Source organism: Rhipicephalus sanguineus, chromosome 7 (genome assembly GCF_013339695.2).
Source record: "Rhipicephalus sanguineus isolate Rsan-2018 chromosome 7, BIME_Rsan_1.4, whole genome shotgun sequence".
In the NCBI taxonomy this organism is placed as follows: Eukaryota; Metazoa; Arthropoda; class Arachnida; order Ixodida; family Ixodidae; genus Rhipicephalus; species Rhipicephalus sanguineus.
Genome location: NC_051182.1, coordinates 160,598,963 through 160,615,446, shown reverse-complemented (window position 1 = coordinate 160,615,446; position 16,484 = coordinate 160,598,963). Strand labels below are relative to the sequence as shown.

The 16,484-nt window shown below is 44.4% G+C and overlaps 1 protein-coding gene across 1 annotated transcript; it reads left to right on the top strand.

The window, feature by feature from the left end:
* Positions 1 to 268: 268 nt before the first annotated feature.
* On the top strand, positions 269 to 15,129 carry LOC119400420 (probable ATP-dependent RNA helicase DDX47). The gene is given in 12 exon segments (XM_037667444.2): positions 269 to 373; positions 554 to 589; positions 591 to 648; positions 1,968 to 2,156; positions 3,163 to 3,234; positions 4,632 to 4,822; positions 8,236 to 8,352; positions 9,184 to 9,330; positions 9,910 to 9,986; positions 12,278 to 12,409; positions 13,158 to 13,287; positions 14,946 to 15,129. Coding segments are annotated over 12 exon segments (1,398 nt in total). The 5' UTR covers positions 269 to 283; the 3' UTR covers positions 15,105 to 15,129.
* The last annotated feature ends 1,355 nt before the right edge of the window (positions 15,130 to 16,484 follow it).

Genomic DNA, 16,484 nt, shown 5'->3' with positions numbered 1-16,484 from the left:
GATGTTTGAGAACGATGCAGGGAATGCGTACCGACCTTCCAGGTGCGTCAGACGGGCGGCCGCGTTAAACCTAATTGAAGAGCTAACGTGATTAGAGTTCATGCACGGCCTCCGAGATGTGCACTCAAATACAAATTTCTGGGGACAGCATTTGTTGCGGTGAAACGCATTCCGTTCTTCTCATTTGTGTCGCGAGTTATGAAAGCCATAGACGTCATACTGAAGTGGTGTCTGAAAAGCCAAGACACGTCAAGACAAGTATTGCAAGTGTCTCCAAACAAGTATGGCGGCGCCCACGGAGCCCGAAAGCTCGACTGATGCAAAAGTAGAAAATGAGGAGAAATCCGAAGAAGACGTCACTTTCAAATCTTTGGTGAGTGAAAGTAGAGTGCCTTATGAAGGCATCGCATGAAGCCTAAGCATTTTTGTTGCTTGGTAGTGTGTACGCGACATGTCGCATATTTGTGCACGTGTTCGAACACAGCGTCGTGGTCATTTGATTTCACATCTCACTTGAATGTTGTCTGTTTTCTTTCGCTCTAAATCGTGACAGGGTGTGGTCGATGTACTTTGCGAAGCTTGCGAGCAGCTTGAAATGGAAGACACCCACGAAAATCCAGCGAGAAGCCTTGCCTGTCGCACTGCAAGGCAAGTATCTGCTGCCATAACGTCCACGCAAACGGCTTTGTACTGTGCCATCAAAACCAAAGTGCATGCGTTCGCAGTTGCTACTTGCAACGACAGTTAAAATGCGCAGTCGTGACACAACATGTGAGCGCCCAGACTGCGCAATACGTGACAGCGAACTCCTGCAATTTTCCCAAGTGCCTATGGATATCGTGCTCTCAGGTTTATTATTAATTTTTTTTATATATGTTTCAATGAAAAAGAAGGAGCAGTCATAAAAATCTACTGTAGTGAGTAGCCTGACTGGGTGATAGCCCCTTAGAATGACGGCAACGGACAGTGCGTAGGTCGAAAAAAACAAAAACAATGAAGAAACGGATTGAACGAAAGGTACACAAGAAATGATTTCTTCCACCAGTGGAAGATTGTTGAACATTGGTATAACAGGAAACCTTCACCCTGTGAATATGTGCCCGTGAATGAAAAGTAATTATCCGCGCGCTACCACTGTGTTAAGATATTGTATGTCACTGAAAGTTCTTCTCGCTTCGGCAAACATCTCACCGTTTAAAGAAAATCTTGCGACTATCATCTGTTGTACCTCGACCTACGTGTCTACTTTCCGTACTGCTTCAGCGCTCATCTTTGTACGAATGTCACACCAACTAGGCCATCAAGTCGTGCTTATAATCTTACTACAATTGTCGCACCAACTACCCTTGCAAGTCATGCTTGTAATCTTCATACACATGTCGTACCAACTAGCCCAGCAAGTCACACTTGTAATGCTAAAGGCTTCTTTGGGCTAGTTGGTTCTTGAATCATGGTTTTTGCACTGTTCTGCCATAATGTACACAGGCGTCCTATGTTAAAGGGAACATCGGAGCGTGTGGCGGCAGCTCGGCGCCACCGCCGGCTGTCGGCTGCAATGAGATTCGCGCAGACGCAGTGAGCACCATGCCCGGTGCTCTTTCGTCGCGTCAGTGGTTCGCTTCGCGACGATTCGCAGCGTGGAAGCAGACGGCAGCAGACGACGAAAGAGCACGACTCACAGCGCGCACTGCGCCTGCGCGAAACTCGTTGCAGCCGCTGGCCGGCGGTGGCGCCGAGCTGTTGCCACACACTCCGCTGTTCCCTTTAACAGTGGACGCCTGTGTACATGCTTATAATGTTTGAACAAATGTCGTATCAACTAGCCCTGCAAGTCATGCATATAATCTTAGTGCAAATGTTGTACCAACTAGCCCAGCTTGTAGTCATGCTTATACATGCTTATGGTCATGCTTATGTTTCGCCCATCTACTGTTCTTACAAAACACATCACTTTCGGGAAACTGCAGGGCACGATGTCATCGGTCTGGCAGAGACTGGCTCGGGCAAGACTGCGTCCTTCGCACTGCCCATCCTGCAAGCTCTGTTGGAGACGCCACAGCGCCTCTTTGCTCTCGTCTTGACGCCCACACGCGAGCTAGCATTTCAGATCTCCGAGCAGTTTGAAGCGCTCGGCGCCAGCATTGGCGTCAAGAGCGGTGAGTGTTGCTGCACTGGGAATTTGAGCTCTGTGTTGTAGTTGTTCTTTAGTTAATAACGCCTTGCACTTTTTGTAGCAGTGGGTGCACTTACGTGCACATGAAATGCAAATGTAATTGGGCACAGAATAATCTGATATGATAGGCTATTAGTACATGATGAAACAAGCGCAAAATACATGGAGACTTAGAAAAGACACAGGATGGAGTGCTTACTAGCAACATGTATTTTGCGCTTGTTTCATCATGAACCTTTACCAACGTGCCCAACTGGCAATCATCCTAAAAGGTTATTAGTAATTGAGTTCTTTGTAAGCTCAAAAGGTGTAAAATGGCACGTGAAAGCAATACGTGGCACTGACTTCACATGGGAAAACCACGTAAGTTTCCTTTGTCACTTTATGCAGAAATAGTTAAAGTTCTGTGCTGTAAAAGGTCAATTCTAACTCTCTTTTCTATAATTACCGCTCATGGAATAATCACTTTGCATCTAGACCTCAAACGCTAATTGTTATGCATGAAGTGTCGTATTGCATATGGACCGGACTACCATTTTGACCACACTTGCCACTTTTGTCAACAGAAATGTGTTCTGTTTGTGATGATGACGCCCTTTACAGCAGTGAAATTATCTGGATAGGAAAACAAAGGAAACTATAGAGGGGAGCACAACGTCAGGCAACTTCACAAGGCAACCCCGACTAGTGCCATTTCCTCCGTACTTTGACTTGCAGCTTAATACTAACAATTTCTCATTAAAATTTGTCATAAATTTCACTCCACATAATGACTACGTTCCCGTGTTTGTGTCGCCATTTTAATTAAAGCTAAAGTCATTCTGTTAGTACAACAGCTTTCTTGCTAACACATTATTTCTTACTAACTTTAACTTTTCCCAATGTTTTTATTGCCTCTTGTGGTATTTCATGTACACTGCAAACATATTGTTGCCCATTTCTTTAGTGTGTGTGAATTATTTGACTGTAAACTTTTATTTGCATTGCAGCTGTGATTGTGGGTGGCATCGACATGATGACCCAAGCGCTGACACTGGCCAAGAAGCCTCACGTCATAATTGGTAAGGTTTTTTACGTCAACAGTTGGCACCTTACATTTATTTTGTCTGCTTTTGTGTTTTGCTCTGTAAAGAAACATTAAAGCACTAAACCAACAACTCCCCTGTTACACGGTAGTCATGAACATCAAAAATTTTGTGCTTATGAATATAGTACATAGCTGTTTCAGAGGTTGTATTTTTCCCAACAAGTGAAACAGAGTTCACGTTTTTTATTTCCAGTGCAAAGCCTTACTTCTAATTGTCTCTACGACCAGCATTTTTATTATATTGTGAAAGGGCTGCAATAATCATACAAAACAACGTTGAAGCTGTATTGTCTTTAGTAACGTTAGGCCAGCTTGCTCATTGCTCAGAAGCATGGTTATCATCGTAACAGTTACTTTCTTATACGACATTTTGAAACTTCGCAGGAATGCTTGTGGAAATGCCCCCTCCTCTATTTTCCTTTCTCGTGCCTGCTTCATTTCTATGCCATTATATTTATGTCTTTCTTTCACTTTTACCTTTCACCTTAGTGTTCTGTAGCAAACCAGAAGTTCCTTTTCTGGTGAAACACTTTGCCTTCCCATTATTTGTTTCTCTCTACTTGTATCCACCACAAAACTAAAAGGGAAATCATTTGCTTCTCCTTTAATTTCCAATCCTGTAAACAGCTTCACTGATTTTACTTGTGTGAATGTGAGATGCATCAAGATAGCTGTGTCATATCCACCTTTTATTAGGTTAAAAAATCTATAGGAGACAGAAGTTCAGGGCAAAGGAGAGAGTAGAGGCTTGAATTGAGTAGAAGCCCTCAAACGAATAATGTTGTCAGAGTGACCTTTCGGTTTTGGCGACTCCTCGCCACCTTGTTAGTTTAGGCTACTTAACCCATATATTCTTCGTGTCCTACATATAGGACACTTCTTTGATGCACTCTAACATCGCTATTTCTTTAGCTGATGACTAGCGCCACCTGCAGCACATCAAGCAGGCCTCATTCTCAACGTGTGCAAACCTAGATATTGCTTGCTTTTCATGCTGCCACGTGCCGACCGCTTTCTCCGGGCAAACGCGTGCTTTGTGTGAAAGACGTCATGGAGAGGAAGAAGTGCAATGTCGGTGCGCACGTGAAATGTTTCAAGGCTTACCACACTTGCACATAACACCACTAATGCCCAGTGTCCTATATGTATAGGATGACTTGAAAAACAGTGTTGCGTTTACCTGGCAGTAAATAAAGAACTTGTGCTTTCTTTTGAGGGTAGAAATAGACTTTTTGTGAAAAAAAAAATATTTGTTTTGTCATTTTTTTCTGAGTTTGGGCATATATGGGTTAAACCATGCTTTGCTATGAGAGTGTAGCCAAGGGCCACGTAGTAACTGGAGGTTCACGTCACTTGGCTCCTTGCCCGCAGCCACCCCCGGTCGTCTTGTCGACCACCTAGAAAACACCAAGGGCTTCAACCTGAAGTCTCTCAAGTACCTGGTGATGGACGAGGCTGACCGCATCCTCAACATGGACTTTGAAGAAGAGGTCGACAAGATCTTGCGCGTGATTCCGCGGGAGAGGCACACCTACCTGTACTCAGCAACCATGACGAAAAAGGTGAGCCGCTTGTTATTGCTGAATATTTATCTATTTATTTTACCCTGGGGGTAAACAGTAGATTACAGAGGGAAGGGGAGGTGGTACATGTATATATCAGTCTGATAATAGGCAAAAGTTAAATGAGGAAATAACATGGTTTAATAATATAGCAGCAGTACATAACCTAATAAGCACATAACTACAACAATATGTGCAATACTTATACAAGGCAAAACAAAGATATGGAATTACACAATCGTTAAAGACCAGCTAATCAATTACTTTAACAAGGCACCTTTGAAATGTATGGAGTCGTGGATGCTCATTTTAAACCCAGGAAGCTGGTTCCAATCTTTAGCATTCGCAACGAAAAAGGACAATGAACGGTTAACTGTGTCACTTTTGGGAACATGAACCTTCTGGCAGTGGTTGAGGTGCACTGATGTGAATGATGCAGCACGTATCAATGTATCAATGATGAAGACAAACATGGGTTATGTTAGTACAGTGGAACTTCGATTATACGACTTTCAGGGGACCGCGCAAAATCGTCGTATAATCCGGGCGTCGTATAATCGAAAAACCGAGAATATAGGCAGTGACGGTCATTTTTGCCCCACAACAGCGGGCACATAATGCCTAAGAAAGTCCGCGGCACAAACGTACGCTGCTCCGAGGAACGTAGATTAAATTAATTGAAAAAATGACAACCACGCATTTTATCGGAGGTGTGAACGAACCTTTATTTCTCACCTTTTAAAAAAATCTGTGATTTTCTTCTGAGAGTTTGCCCAGCCACGACGCATCAGCTTTCTTTCGATAGCTGCAACATCTGGCAGCAAGTCGCCGATCTCATCGCGTGCGCAAGCAAACCGCCGAATGTGGTCGACGTAGCACAACACGTCCGCGTAAGTCGGAACGGACACGCTAGCCTCTGCAGCGTCGTCCATCTCTTCCTCGTCGGAAGTTCCCGCAGTGTCGGGACGCACAGTTTCGATAATGTCATCCAGCGACACTTCACTGCACACTGCAACGTCGTCGTCGGCACCAACATAGTCCGCGAAAGATCCAGGCAGCTCCAGGCTGCCGAACTCTGGTTCATCGTCAACAGGCAGTGCAGCTTCACTGGTAGAACAAGCACCACTTCTATTAAAGCCGCAGTGCCTGAAGGAGTTGGCGATAGTTTCTGGCGTGACTGCGTCCCATGCACTAGCAATGTAGTGCATTGCGTCAAGCACAGAAAGTTTCTTATCCAACTGCTTGCGTTCCATGCCCGCCAGCCGACGCTGCACCAGAAACTTCCGATATTTCTGTTTCATGCACTTGATGACGCCAGCGTCAAGTGGCTGCAGCTGGCTAGTGCAATTGGGGGGCAGAAATACAACTTTCACATTTCTCAAATGCGACATATCTGATGGATGGCATGGCGCATTGTCAAGCAGAAGAAGAATCTTTCTGTTCTTAGCCCCCATTTTGGAGTCCAGCTGCTGCAGATATGTAGAAAACATAGCAGCCGTCATCCAGGCTTTCCGGTTGAACGTGTACTGGCACGGCAGCCTTTTCAAATTCTTGAAGCATCGCGGCTTCTGAAACTTGCCGATCACGAGGGCAGGAAGCTTTTCAGAGCCGTCTTCATTAGCGCAAAGCAATACGGTAAGACGCTCTTTGCTTCGCTTACCCCCGTGACAGCTCTCTCCTTTGAATGCCAATGTCTGTTCTGGCTGCATATTATAAAATAATCCAGTTTCGTCTGCGTTGAACACGTCGGACGGTTTGTATTCCCGTATCAATTCCGGCAGCAATGCAATCCACTTTTCTACAGTGTCGGAGCTGACTGACGCGCTCTCTCCACAGCAGCGGCTGTACACAACTCCACTGCGTTTTTTAAAGCGATCCAACCAGCCATTGGAGGCTTTAAAGTCGTCAATGCCGCAGCGCAATGCAACTGTCTCAGCCTTCTCCTTCAAAATTGCGCCATCCACGGCGATTCCTGAACTGCGGGCCTGACGCAACCACTCAACGAGGGCCTTCTCCATGGCAGCATATTTGCCATCTTTCGCGGCCTTCCTGTTCAGGCCGAACTTTGCCGCATTTAGTAGGATGCTGTCCTTCTTCGCGAGGATCGTTTTCAGCGACGACTCGGGAATGTTCAGGTCGCGGGCAATGCTGGCCTTTGTTGCTCCGTTCCGCTTCTCTGCCTCCTCGATTATGCGAAGCTTTTCTCCGAGCGTCAGCGGTTTTCGGTTCCGCGACATTGCGAGACGCAGCACTCGCAACCAAAAGTTCGAAAGCTTCCTCGCACACCAATGACCGAACACAGAAAATTTTGCACGTGGACACAGCAGCTGCGGCGCAGCACAACCAACCGATGAGGCAAACACGTGAAGGAATGGCTGAATGGCAGCACGGCAGTAGGCCTATTCGATTTGCAAGCTTCGACCAATCGCGAGCGGCTAAAACGCCCCAGCCCTCTGGTAGCTAGACAGCGGCGAGTTCCGGTTCCCGCGGCTGTCGCAAACATTGGCTCAACAATCGCCGTTCAACACGTCCGGTATAACGACACGAAATGTAGTGAAAGTTATCGTATACTAGAAAGCGAGCTCGAGATTATCTGCCATGTTATCTGCTCACAACGGTCACTGCGGTCACAACGGTCACGGTCACTACAAAACCACCCAAAAGAAGAGAGAGAGAAAAAAAAAAAAGCGACAACGGAAGTGCGCAGTGCAATGCGACAAAACGAATGCGCTCCGGCTGGCTCCGGCCAACGTTGGCTCTGGCTAGCTATGGCCGACCGCGTTTCGAAAAATTGAAGAGGCCCTGTGGTGGCAGCGCGGATACGAACTCGGTTCCTCGGTTTCCCGACTTTTTTCGCCCGGCCGCAGTGTGTTTGCGTGCCAGCCCGCGTCATCGTAGGTCTTTTTTTTTCTCGGACAGTCCAGCAAAGCGTCGTACGAGGCGGGGCCGGCGTAAAATTGCGTCGTACAATTGAGGTTTTTAATACATTATTTCTATGGGGGTTTTGCCGGGACCAAGCCAATTCGTCGTAAAACGCGGGTCGTCGCAGGACCGGGGGACGTATAATCGAAGTTCCACTGTATAGATTTTATGGAAATGACATAGTCGAGAGCATTTCCTGCAAGCTGCGAGTGGTCAGTGGTTGGTTATCAGGGATCGGTATATAATCATTAATTACTGCAGGACCTCTTTATGGCAACACTGAAGAACTTGTCTTAATTCTCTTAGCCCTAAATGAAGTTATGTTTCTGTTATATCTTGGTGAGGCGAATGTAGTGAACAAAATGCTCACTGCAGTAGTTTAGCAGCAACGCGTTGCGCTGCTAAGTTCGAGGATGCGGGTTCGATTCCCGGCCAGGCTATGATTTTAATTACATTCCTTGTCATTGATGTGCAACCTTGCAACATTGCAGGTCCAGAAACTGCAACGTGCTTCGTTGCGAGACCCAGTCAAGGTCGAAGTTTCCTCCAAATACCAGACCGTGGAGAAGCTGATGCAGTACTACCTGTTCATACCAGCAAAGTTCAAGGTAGGATTTTGTCCTAGGAGGAAATGTTAGCTTGCACCCATTCTAGAGACATGCATTGAAACCTCGCTAGTGCCTATGAAGCATTTGTGAAAGTTCGTGGGCTCATCACAGCATTGTCATTGCTGTTGTTCCAATTGATGGTTATGGCAATGTGGATTCTAGGGCTTCTTTTTTTGCATTAGATTTTTGCTGGGCCAGATACAATCTGAGGGTCACCCAACTTACGAAGTGTGTGATCCAAATGCTACATCCTAATTAACGAAAGAAGGGGAATAGATTAAGTGCTTGTTTGCTTTGTTAGACACAACCTCATGGAACGAACAGACAGTGAAGTCAAGGAAAGTATAGGGGACATTGCTTGTAGTCTTTAACTGTAATGTAGTAACTGTGACATAAATTTAAAAAATTTAAGGGGACGAAAGATAACTTGCTGCTGGCAGGGACTGGACCAACAATCTTCGGATAACATGTCTGATGGTCTACCAGTGGAGCTACGGTGGCGGTCATCCTCCCGTCCACTTTACCGGGTATATCTGTGCGTTTAAACCTGGTAGTGTTAGTCGGCGCCACTCTTTGCCAAGACAGCAAGTGTAGAACACTTTTTTTTTGCCAATTAACAACACTTATGTCACTCAGTAATGCATACACTTACTGTGACGAGATGGTGAGTTCAAATAATGATTTAAAGAATTAATGCGTGTAAGCATATTGAGGTTTTACTTTATTGCTGTGTTTAATGTGGCTTAGGAGAGGAGTAGCAGGGATATTGCTGCTGCTATAAATGCTAGCACGTTTTACATAGAATGTTTAAGACAAGCGTGATGTGTGCAGGATGTGTACCTTGTTCACCTCCTGAACGAGCTGGCTGGGAACTCGTTCATGGTATTCTGCAGCACCTGCAGCAACACGCAGCGCACGGCATTGCTGCTGCGAAACTTGGGCTTCACAGCTATCCCACTCCACGGGCAGATGGGGCAGGTCAGTCAAGTGACAAACATATGCTGGTCAGAATGTATTGTGCTATTTTGTTCATGTTCGATCCAAATGCTTACAATGAAGACCTAGGCAGAAAAAATATAGACTCAGGAAAGAGTGTCAGTACTCTTTCCCGTCTTTATACTTTCTTAGCTTTTTTTCATCTTTGTTCGCATTGTAAAAATGAGGAAATGTTGACTACAGTTCAAATGAGTGCATTGGCGTGCTTTGTTTGGGAGGGGGGGGGGGCAATTCACAAAGGCACAGTTTGAGCACAATTTGATGTGTTACTTTTTTGATGCCACACACTAGAGTGTTTTTTTTTTCCTCTGGCATAATTGGATCTACAAACTTCAAGCATCATTTATGAACATGGTTACAAAATACTTTCACTTCACATACTTGCCATTTAGCGCCCTTGTTTTTATTCTACTGAAATCATTTAGGACCCCTCAACAATTCTGTTGAGTTATGGGAAGTGTCTTAAATGTTGTTCAAGACAGTCTTGAACAACGTATTGTTCAAGACAGTCTATATAATAAATTTGAAACATTTCTTTGTATGTGCTTGCTTCCAAACCAGGCAAAACGTCTGGGTGCCCTCACCAAGTTCAAGTCAAAGAACAGGTCCATACTGATTGCTACTGACGTTGCAAGCAGGTTTGTCTTTTTCCTTTGTTCTAATGGCACTTCAGAAACTTCTAGTTAGAAAGTGTTTATAGTTAGTAATAAGAGAAGCTAATTGATATGATTTGCAATACAAGTAGAACCTCGTTGATACGTTTCTGAAAGAAACGCGGAAAATAAACGTATGATCCGGGAAAACGTACGATCCGAATCCAGTAAAAATTGAGGCTGACAAGGCCATATTGAGGTGCATGGGCTAAAAACATTTATTTCTCAAAAAACATGGGGGGACTCTTCAATTTTCGAACACCTGGCATCTCGCTGGCAGCCAGAGGTCAGCCTGCTAGTTCCGGTCCTGACTGGAAATAACGTCGTGGTCACATGTGTTGAAATCCCGAGACAACCCGAATATTGCAAAATCGAACTCTGGGACAAGCAGCGCGTAAACGTATAGAAACGCTACCGCCGTGTCAGCAGACGAAACTTTGCGCCGCATGAGTGTCGGTTCTTTCTGCATTGCCGCTTGGAAATATGCGGCTAGGTTTGCCGAAGAGCGGGAGTTATAATCTCGAGCATACGCATTTGGCATACGATCACGTACGTTCGCAAGATCACGCGCGACTCGCCCATTCCATGAAGAAAATTGCTGCCCCGCTAAAGGCTTAACAAGCTCAACTCTGCGCAGTGCACGTAACAATCACGGTACAACACGATTTGCGAAATCTCGCGAAAGCGATAAGCGTCCCGAAAGCGACAGCTGCTCGCAGCTAGCGCATACTACGTCGCACACTCGCGCTGATCAGTTTGCGCGCTGTCTTAACTCGAGACATGCGCTGGTATGTTCGCCGCCACTCGTAATCGCACCATCTCGCACGGCAGAACAGGCTTTAAAAGATAACGCCCTGTGTAATGGCAACCGAAGATGAAGTCCCCACGCGCCCGCACTGCGATCCGTCGGGTCCTCACAAAGATGGCGGTGAGCGTGCATCGTCTCGCCTGATCACCAGAGAACTCCCAGATATCTTCCAGAAAAATTTTTTTCTGGCAGCTTCTGACGACCCGCTGGTGGGCAGAATTGTCCAGCCAGAGAAAAACTAACGCGCCGCGCGATGGGCGGAGCGACCCGAAAACGAACCCGCTCCGGGAGAAAAGTGTAGGGAAATTGTGGCACAATGGCGGCATTGCTGTGGTTACGTGTCGCGGCGGCGATGCGGCGACGGCATGTGCGTTTCTGTATGTCTTGTACCGAACCGTGGCGGACTGGACGAGCGACAGCCTCCATTCTTTGGCCGCATTGTTAGTTCCCCCGGCTGTTGTAGCCATGGGGTCTGAATAAAAGTGTGTGGAACGAGTGTGCATCTATGTACCGTGCTACAGATGAAGGATTTGTAATGCTCAGCAAAATCGTGTCACGTGCTACAGAAAAGACTTTTCTTTTTTTTCTTAAAGCCGTTTGAAGATTTTGACGGCCAGCGTCGCTGCCTGCCTTGGGGTCGAAGTGTAGTTGGCAGAGAGTGGCGATCGAGCAATTCTGAGAATACACGGAGGGGATGATCGAGCAATTCGGAGAAGGCATGGGGGGGACAATTGAGCAAAGCAGAGAAAGCGTGGAGGGGGGAAAAGCACTGCGGAAATGCCACCGTCGCCGCGCGGCGGCTGTCTGCCACTTCACGCTTCACGAGTACACGAGAGGGCCCTTTTTGCGCGCCTGAATGGGAGTTTCTGACTACAAAACGTATCATACGACCGCAGTTTTCCGCGGTGCTGAACATTGCTGCCGAATAATCGTATTTTCCGGGAACGTATTAACCGGAACGTATTGCACACAGGTGTATTGGGTTATTTTTAATTTTCGCGATTTCGAGCGTAGGAGCCGGGAAATCGTACTAAGTGGGAACGTATCAACGAGGTTCTACTGTATTGTGATGCTTTCCTTCATGTTGGAATTCATTTCTTTGTCTTTTGACTAATGTACAGCCATTTTTTCTTTTTAATTAGACGTCTGTGTAACACTTCTAAATATCTTAAAGGCCTAAACTTTCTCTGTTTAAATCCAACAGCACTAACAGAATTGTTCAGCAAAGTATAATTATGGTTACTGTCCGTTTACATTGTATTTACTTGCTAAGAGCTATGAGATAATATTTTTGTTAGAATGACATTAACCTTCTCAGCGTTGTTGACCTTATCTTCAGTGCCTTCAAATTTTCTTTTTCATTTTTCATTGAGGTGCCCTGAAGGAAAAGTTGGCGCCATTGTCATTGAATTTACTTGTAGGGATACGTTAGTGCGGTGAGGCTTGTAACCCACTAATACATTCACAGAGGCCTGGACATTCCTCACGTGGACTGCGTGGTAAACTTTGACATCCCAACGCACTCCAAGGACTACATCCATCGGGTCGGGCGAACAGCGCGTGCAGGCCGTTCTGGGAAGGCCATCACTTTTGTGACACAGTGAGTCTTCGGTTTTCTTGTTGGCTAGTTTTGGCACGGATCTAGTACTGTCAACAGTAAAGGGACACTAAAGAGAAAAACGATTTTTCTCGTATTAGTAAATTACTCTTTCACGATACCAAAAACACCACGCTTGCTGCGAGAAGATGCTTGGTAAGTGAGAAAACTCGCAAAGAGAGAAATGAGGGTCATGGCACCACTTTGCAGATCCTGCACCAGTCTCCCGTGACATCATAGGTTTTGACGGCATCTACTAGGGCCTATGCAGTTCCTAATCGATAAAAATTAAGTACATTGTCTTCTGAGGGCGCCAGAGACTTAACGTACCAAGTTTCAGGAACTTTGGTTGTGCCAATGTGGCCAAAATAAGAAAAAACATTTTGAAGTCCTTGACATCACCATCAGATGTTTCAGCAGGGAACTTTGAAGCGAAAATTTTGACGTTGATTTTCTCAGCTATAATAGACGTATGGTGGTGAAATTAACGACACTAGAGTTTTCATAGCATAATTTATTAGGCTAAACTAACTTATTGTTTCACTTTAGTGTGCCTTTAATTATTGTGAATGCAAAAATTATGCGTGTTTCTAGTTATACCAATGTATTTGACTTGAAATGTAGTTCCCGCTACCTATTACACTGATAATGCAGCACAGTCTGCGTGATCAGTGTTCATTGAAAGTTTTCGTGATCGATATTTAGAGCTTTGAGTGATGAATTGCCTTGTAATTGCGGTTGCTTCACCAAGGTACGATGTGGAGCTGTACCAGCGCATTGAGCAGCTGATCGGCAAGAAGCTGCCCCTGTACGAGACAGTGGAGGAAGAAGTCATGTCGCTTGTCGAACGAGTCACCGAAGCACAACGGTTCGCCAAGATGGTGAGTCGAGAACTGTTCACACTGGGGCCTTGTTTGGCAAGCCTTGCATGTGGAGATTCTGGCGTAAAGCGTGGTTAACATACCCCGAGCAAAGCAGCGGATTGCTCTTTAAGTCGTATGCACAAACACCATTGTTACGTTTTTTAATAATTCAAATTAAAATGCACGTGGCGTTTTTTGCACCACCGGCGATTGCTGGGTAATTGCTGGGGAACCAAATGCAGTCACAATGTTTCACAAAGTGTTCTCTCTTTCATTGTAGTACTACCACACTGCATTAGCTCATCGTCTCCATTGCTGACTGCCATGGGGGCAGATTATTGCATTTGAATTGTTGAAAGTTGTACATGACAAGGCAGAAATCCCAGTTATTGTGCGAAATATCATTGATCTCCATGTCGAAATGAGTGGCATGATCACAGTATTTTTGTATTTGATATTCCAGTGTGTGTGTCTATCCCCTGATATACTACACGCTGGCTCACTGCCTTTAAAGTTTCTTCAGACAAGTGTAATGCATCATCATGTGTTCATTTATTACCAGAATTAGATGCAGTACTAGCATTTTTCATCAAAATAAGTTGAGAGCAGAACTATTGAACTTTGATATGGCGGTTTATTGGATCTAATGAAGTACTAAATTTGATATTGTTATTATCGATATTAGAATGGTAAAAATATTTGCTTATAATGAATGAATTTTTTTTTGTCAGATATGAATTTCTGTCAGATACGACACCCTAATGACTTTTGGCTTTATATGTGCTGTCATTTAATATCTCAGGGAATGAGGAGCAATGCAACAAATCTATTTCAATGCGAATTCTTTTTGCACATCATCAGTAGCCTGAATAGTGCTCCGCCCACATTATCACCGAGTTCAGCAAGTTCTGAATGTTCCATGATAACAAACGAATAGAACTCAGCAAGCGCAGTCGGAGCACCATCAACCCAGTAGTAGATTATCAGCGGAAGAAACTGTAGCCCTGCTTGATCCCATGAACTTGAATCTCCTGTGCATTTTTTTTTCTCGCCAGCAGGCTGTTCACCTTGCTAGAATGGATGGTGCTACTGTATCTTTAACACCTTCACACGTTTTTCTTTCTCTGTTTTGAAGCTCACATTACTTTTCTCATAAGTAGCTTCCTTGCTATGGCGGTCACCAGCACTATATGTTATGCGTATGGCCAGTGAGCCCTGCGACACTTTTTCAGCATGGTCAGAAAATGCTGCCGATCGTTAGTCGAGGCTCCTGAGAACACGCAAGCCGAACATCTTAGGGCAGCATGTGGCCTGGAATTTACAATTAATTCTCAGTCACCTAGAAATATTTCCCTCTTCTCTCGACAAATGATGCCATACACCCGAATGACCGCGTCATATACCCAAACCTCAGGCCATTTTGCGCGAAACGAACAAGGACGAAAAAAAGAGCACACACGGACAAGCGCAAGAAAGAAAGCAATTGCAGCGTGCGACAAATCCATATAACTTTGCTCGTGTTTGACGTATTCTAAAAATTTTTGCGGCGGTCAATTCGTGGGGCAATAAACTACTTTAATGTAACCATACGATGGTTGCTTGGAAAAGTGTTGCAGGGCCTCTTTAATTATAAATTGACTTTTGATTGCTCAAATACCTTGTGTTGTGCTTTGTAGGAGCTCAAGGAGCAGGAAGACAAAAAGAAGGGCGGAAAAAGGAGAAAAGCTGATGACGATGACGATGCGGACGACACCGAACAGGCGCTCGGTGTTCACGATCGCATCGGCAAGAAGAGCAAGAAGAACGCTGGTGGATTCAAGAAAAGAAAGAAGTGACTGGTGTAACAAAAGACTAGAACTATTGTTAGGGTATGCTTATTCGCCATAAGTGAAAATGATCCTGTTGCGATTTCAAATTCGCAAGGAACAGGAAGAAATGGACAGGGCTGGAAATTCCGTTGCCTAGTTTAAGGCCCGGCTATTTATTGTAATGCTGGCTGAGATAGTCACGTGTTAAGTGGAGCGGAACTCTCAAATGATATAAAGACGTTCGCGGTGAAGTTCTAAATTAGTTGTTATTTTGGGAACTTTGTGAAATCAGGTTTCTCGAAATCAGCGTTCAAGAAACCTGGCCCCACAACTGTCACATACATACATAACACATGGATTGCAGTCTTTGCATCTTAGTCGCAATTAAGAAAACTGTGTCATTATTTGTTTCACCAAACTTGTTCATTTAAAAATGCCTACGCTGCCATTGTTGATGTTATGTACAAATGATGTAAATATTGAAATGTGCAAGATAAAACAATGTGTGTGTAAAATAAATCGCTGGTTTGGGGTTGAATGATGCATGCAAAATTCCGTTGCTCACTTTCACATCTAATACAAAAAAAAGCAAAATTATCAAATTGTTACCAAATATCATTATTTGTAGCAAAGTAGTGTGATTTACCTTTAGGCTGAAAATTGCTGGGAAGAAAAAGAAGGTCACATTGTGATCATGCCAGTATGCTACTCAGCTAAGAAAAACAAAAATGCACTTCTGAAGTAATCAGTCTTTTTTTTAATTCCCCTATGAAAGTGATGCACTTAGCCAGCATTTTGTGTCATTGCCAGAATGTATAGATTTCAACTATATGTAAGCAAAGTAGGAATAGCATGCTACATAGTACTAGTACTCAAACCTCGATTTAACGAACACAGATATAACGAATTATAGTAAATGAATAGTCTTGCAATAGATAGAGTGTTACAAGTAAGCGTTTATAACAAATTTTCGTATATAACGAAGTTAATTGCTTGGCACATGTGACTTTGTTATAGTGAGGTTTGAGTGTATACATACGAAATCACCTGTGTTTCCATTGCTTCTGTAAGAGAGTCTACAACAGGGCTAGTTGGTTGAAATGCATGGTGTAACTGGTTTTATGTGGTTGTACATGGTTTATGGTGTGCACTTACATCAGTTAAACCATGCAGCGCTTTTGTGCCTTTCTGATAAGTATATTTTTGTGACTTACATACAGGGGCACTACATGCGAGCATACACTGAGCTTCCTTTTACGTCAGATTTCACTGTCTTAATTGAAGTTACTACTTCAGTCAAGGTTTCTTAAGCTGTAGATGGTAGCGTTAAATATTGAAACATTCTGCACGCTAAAAGGAGGAATATCTTCTACAGACATTAGTCATTCTTATGTGCATTGGCTTTAA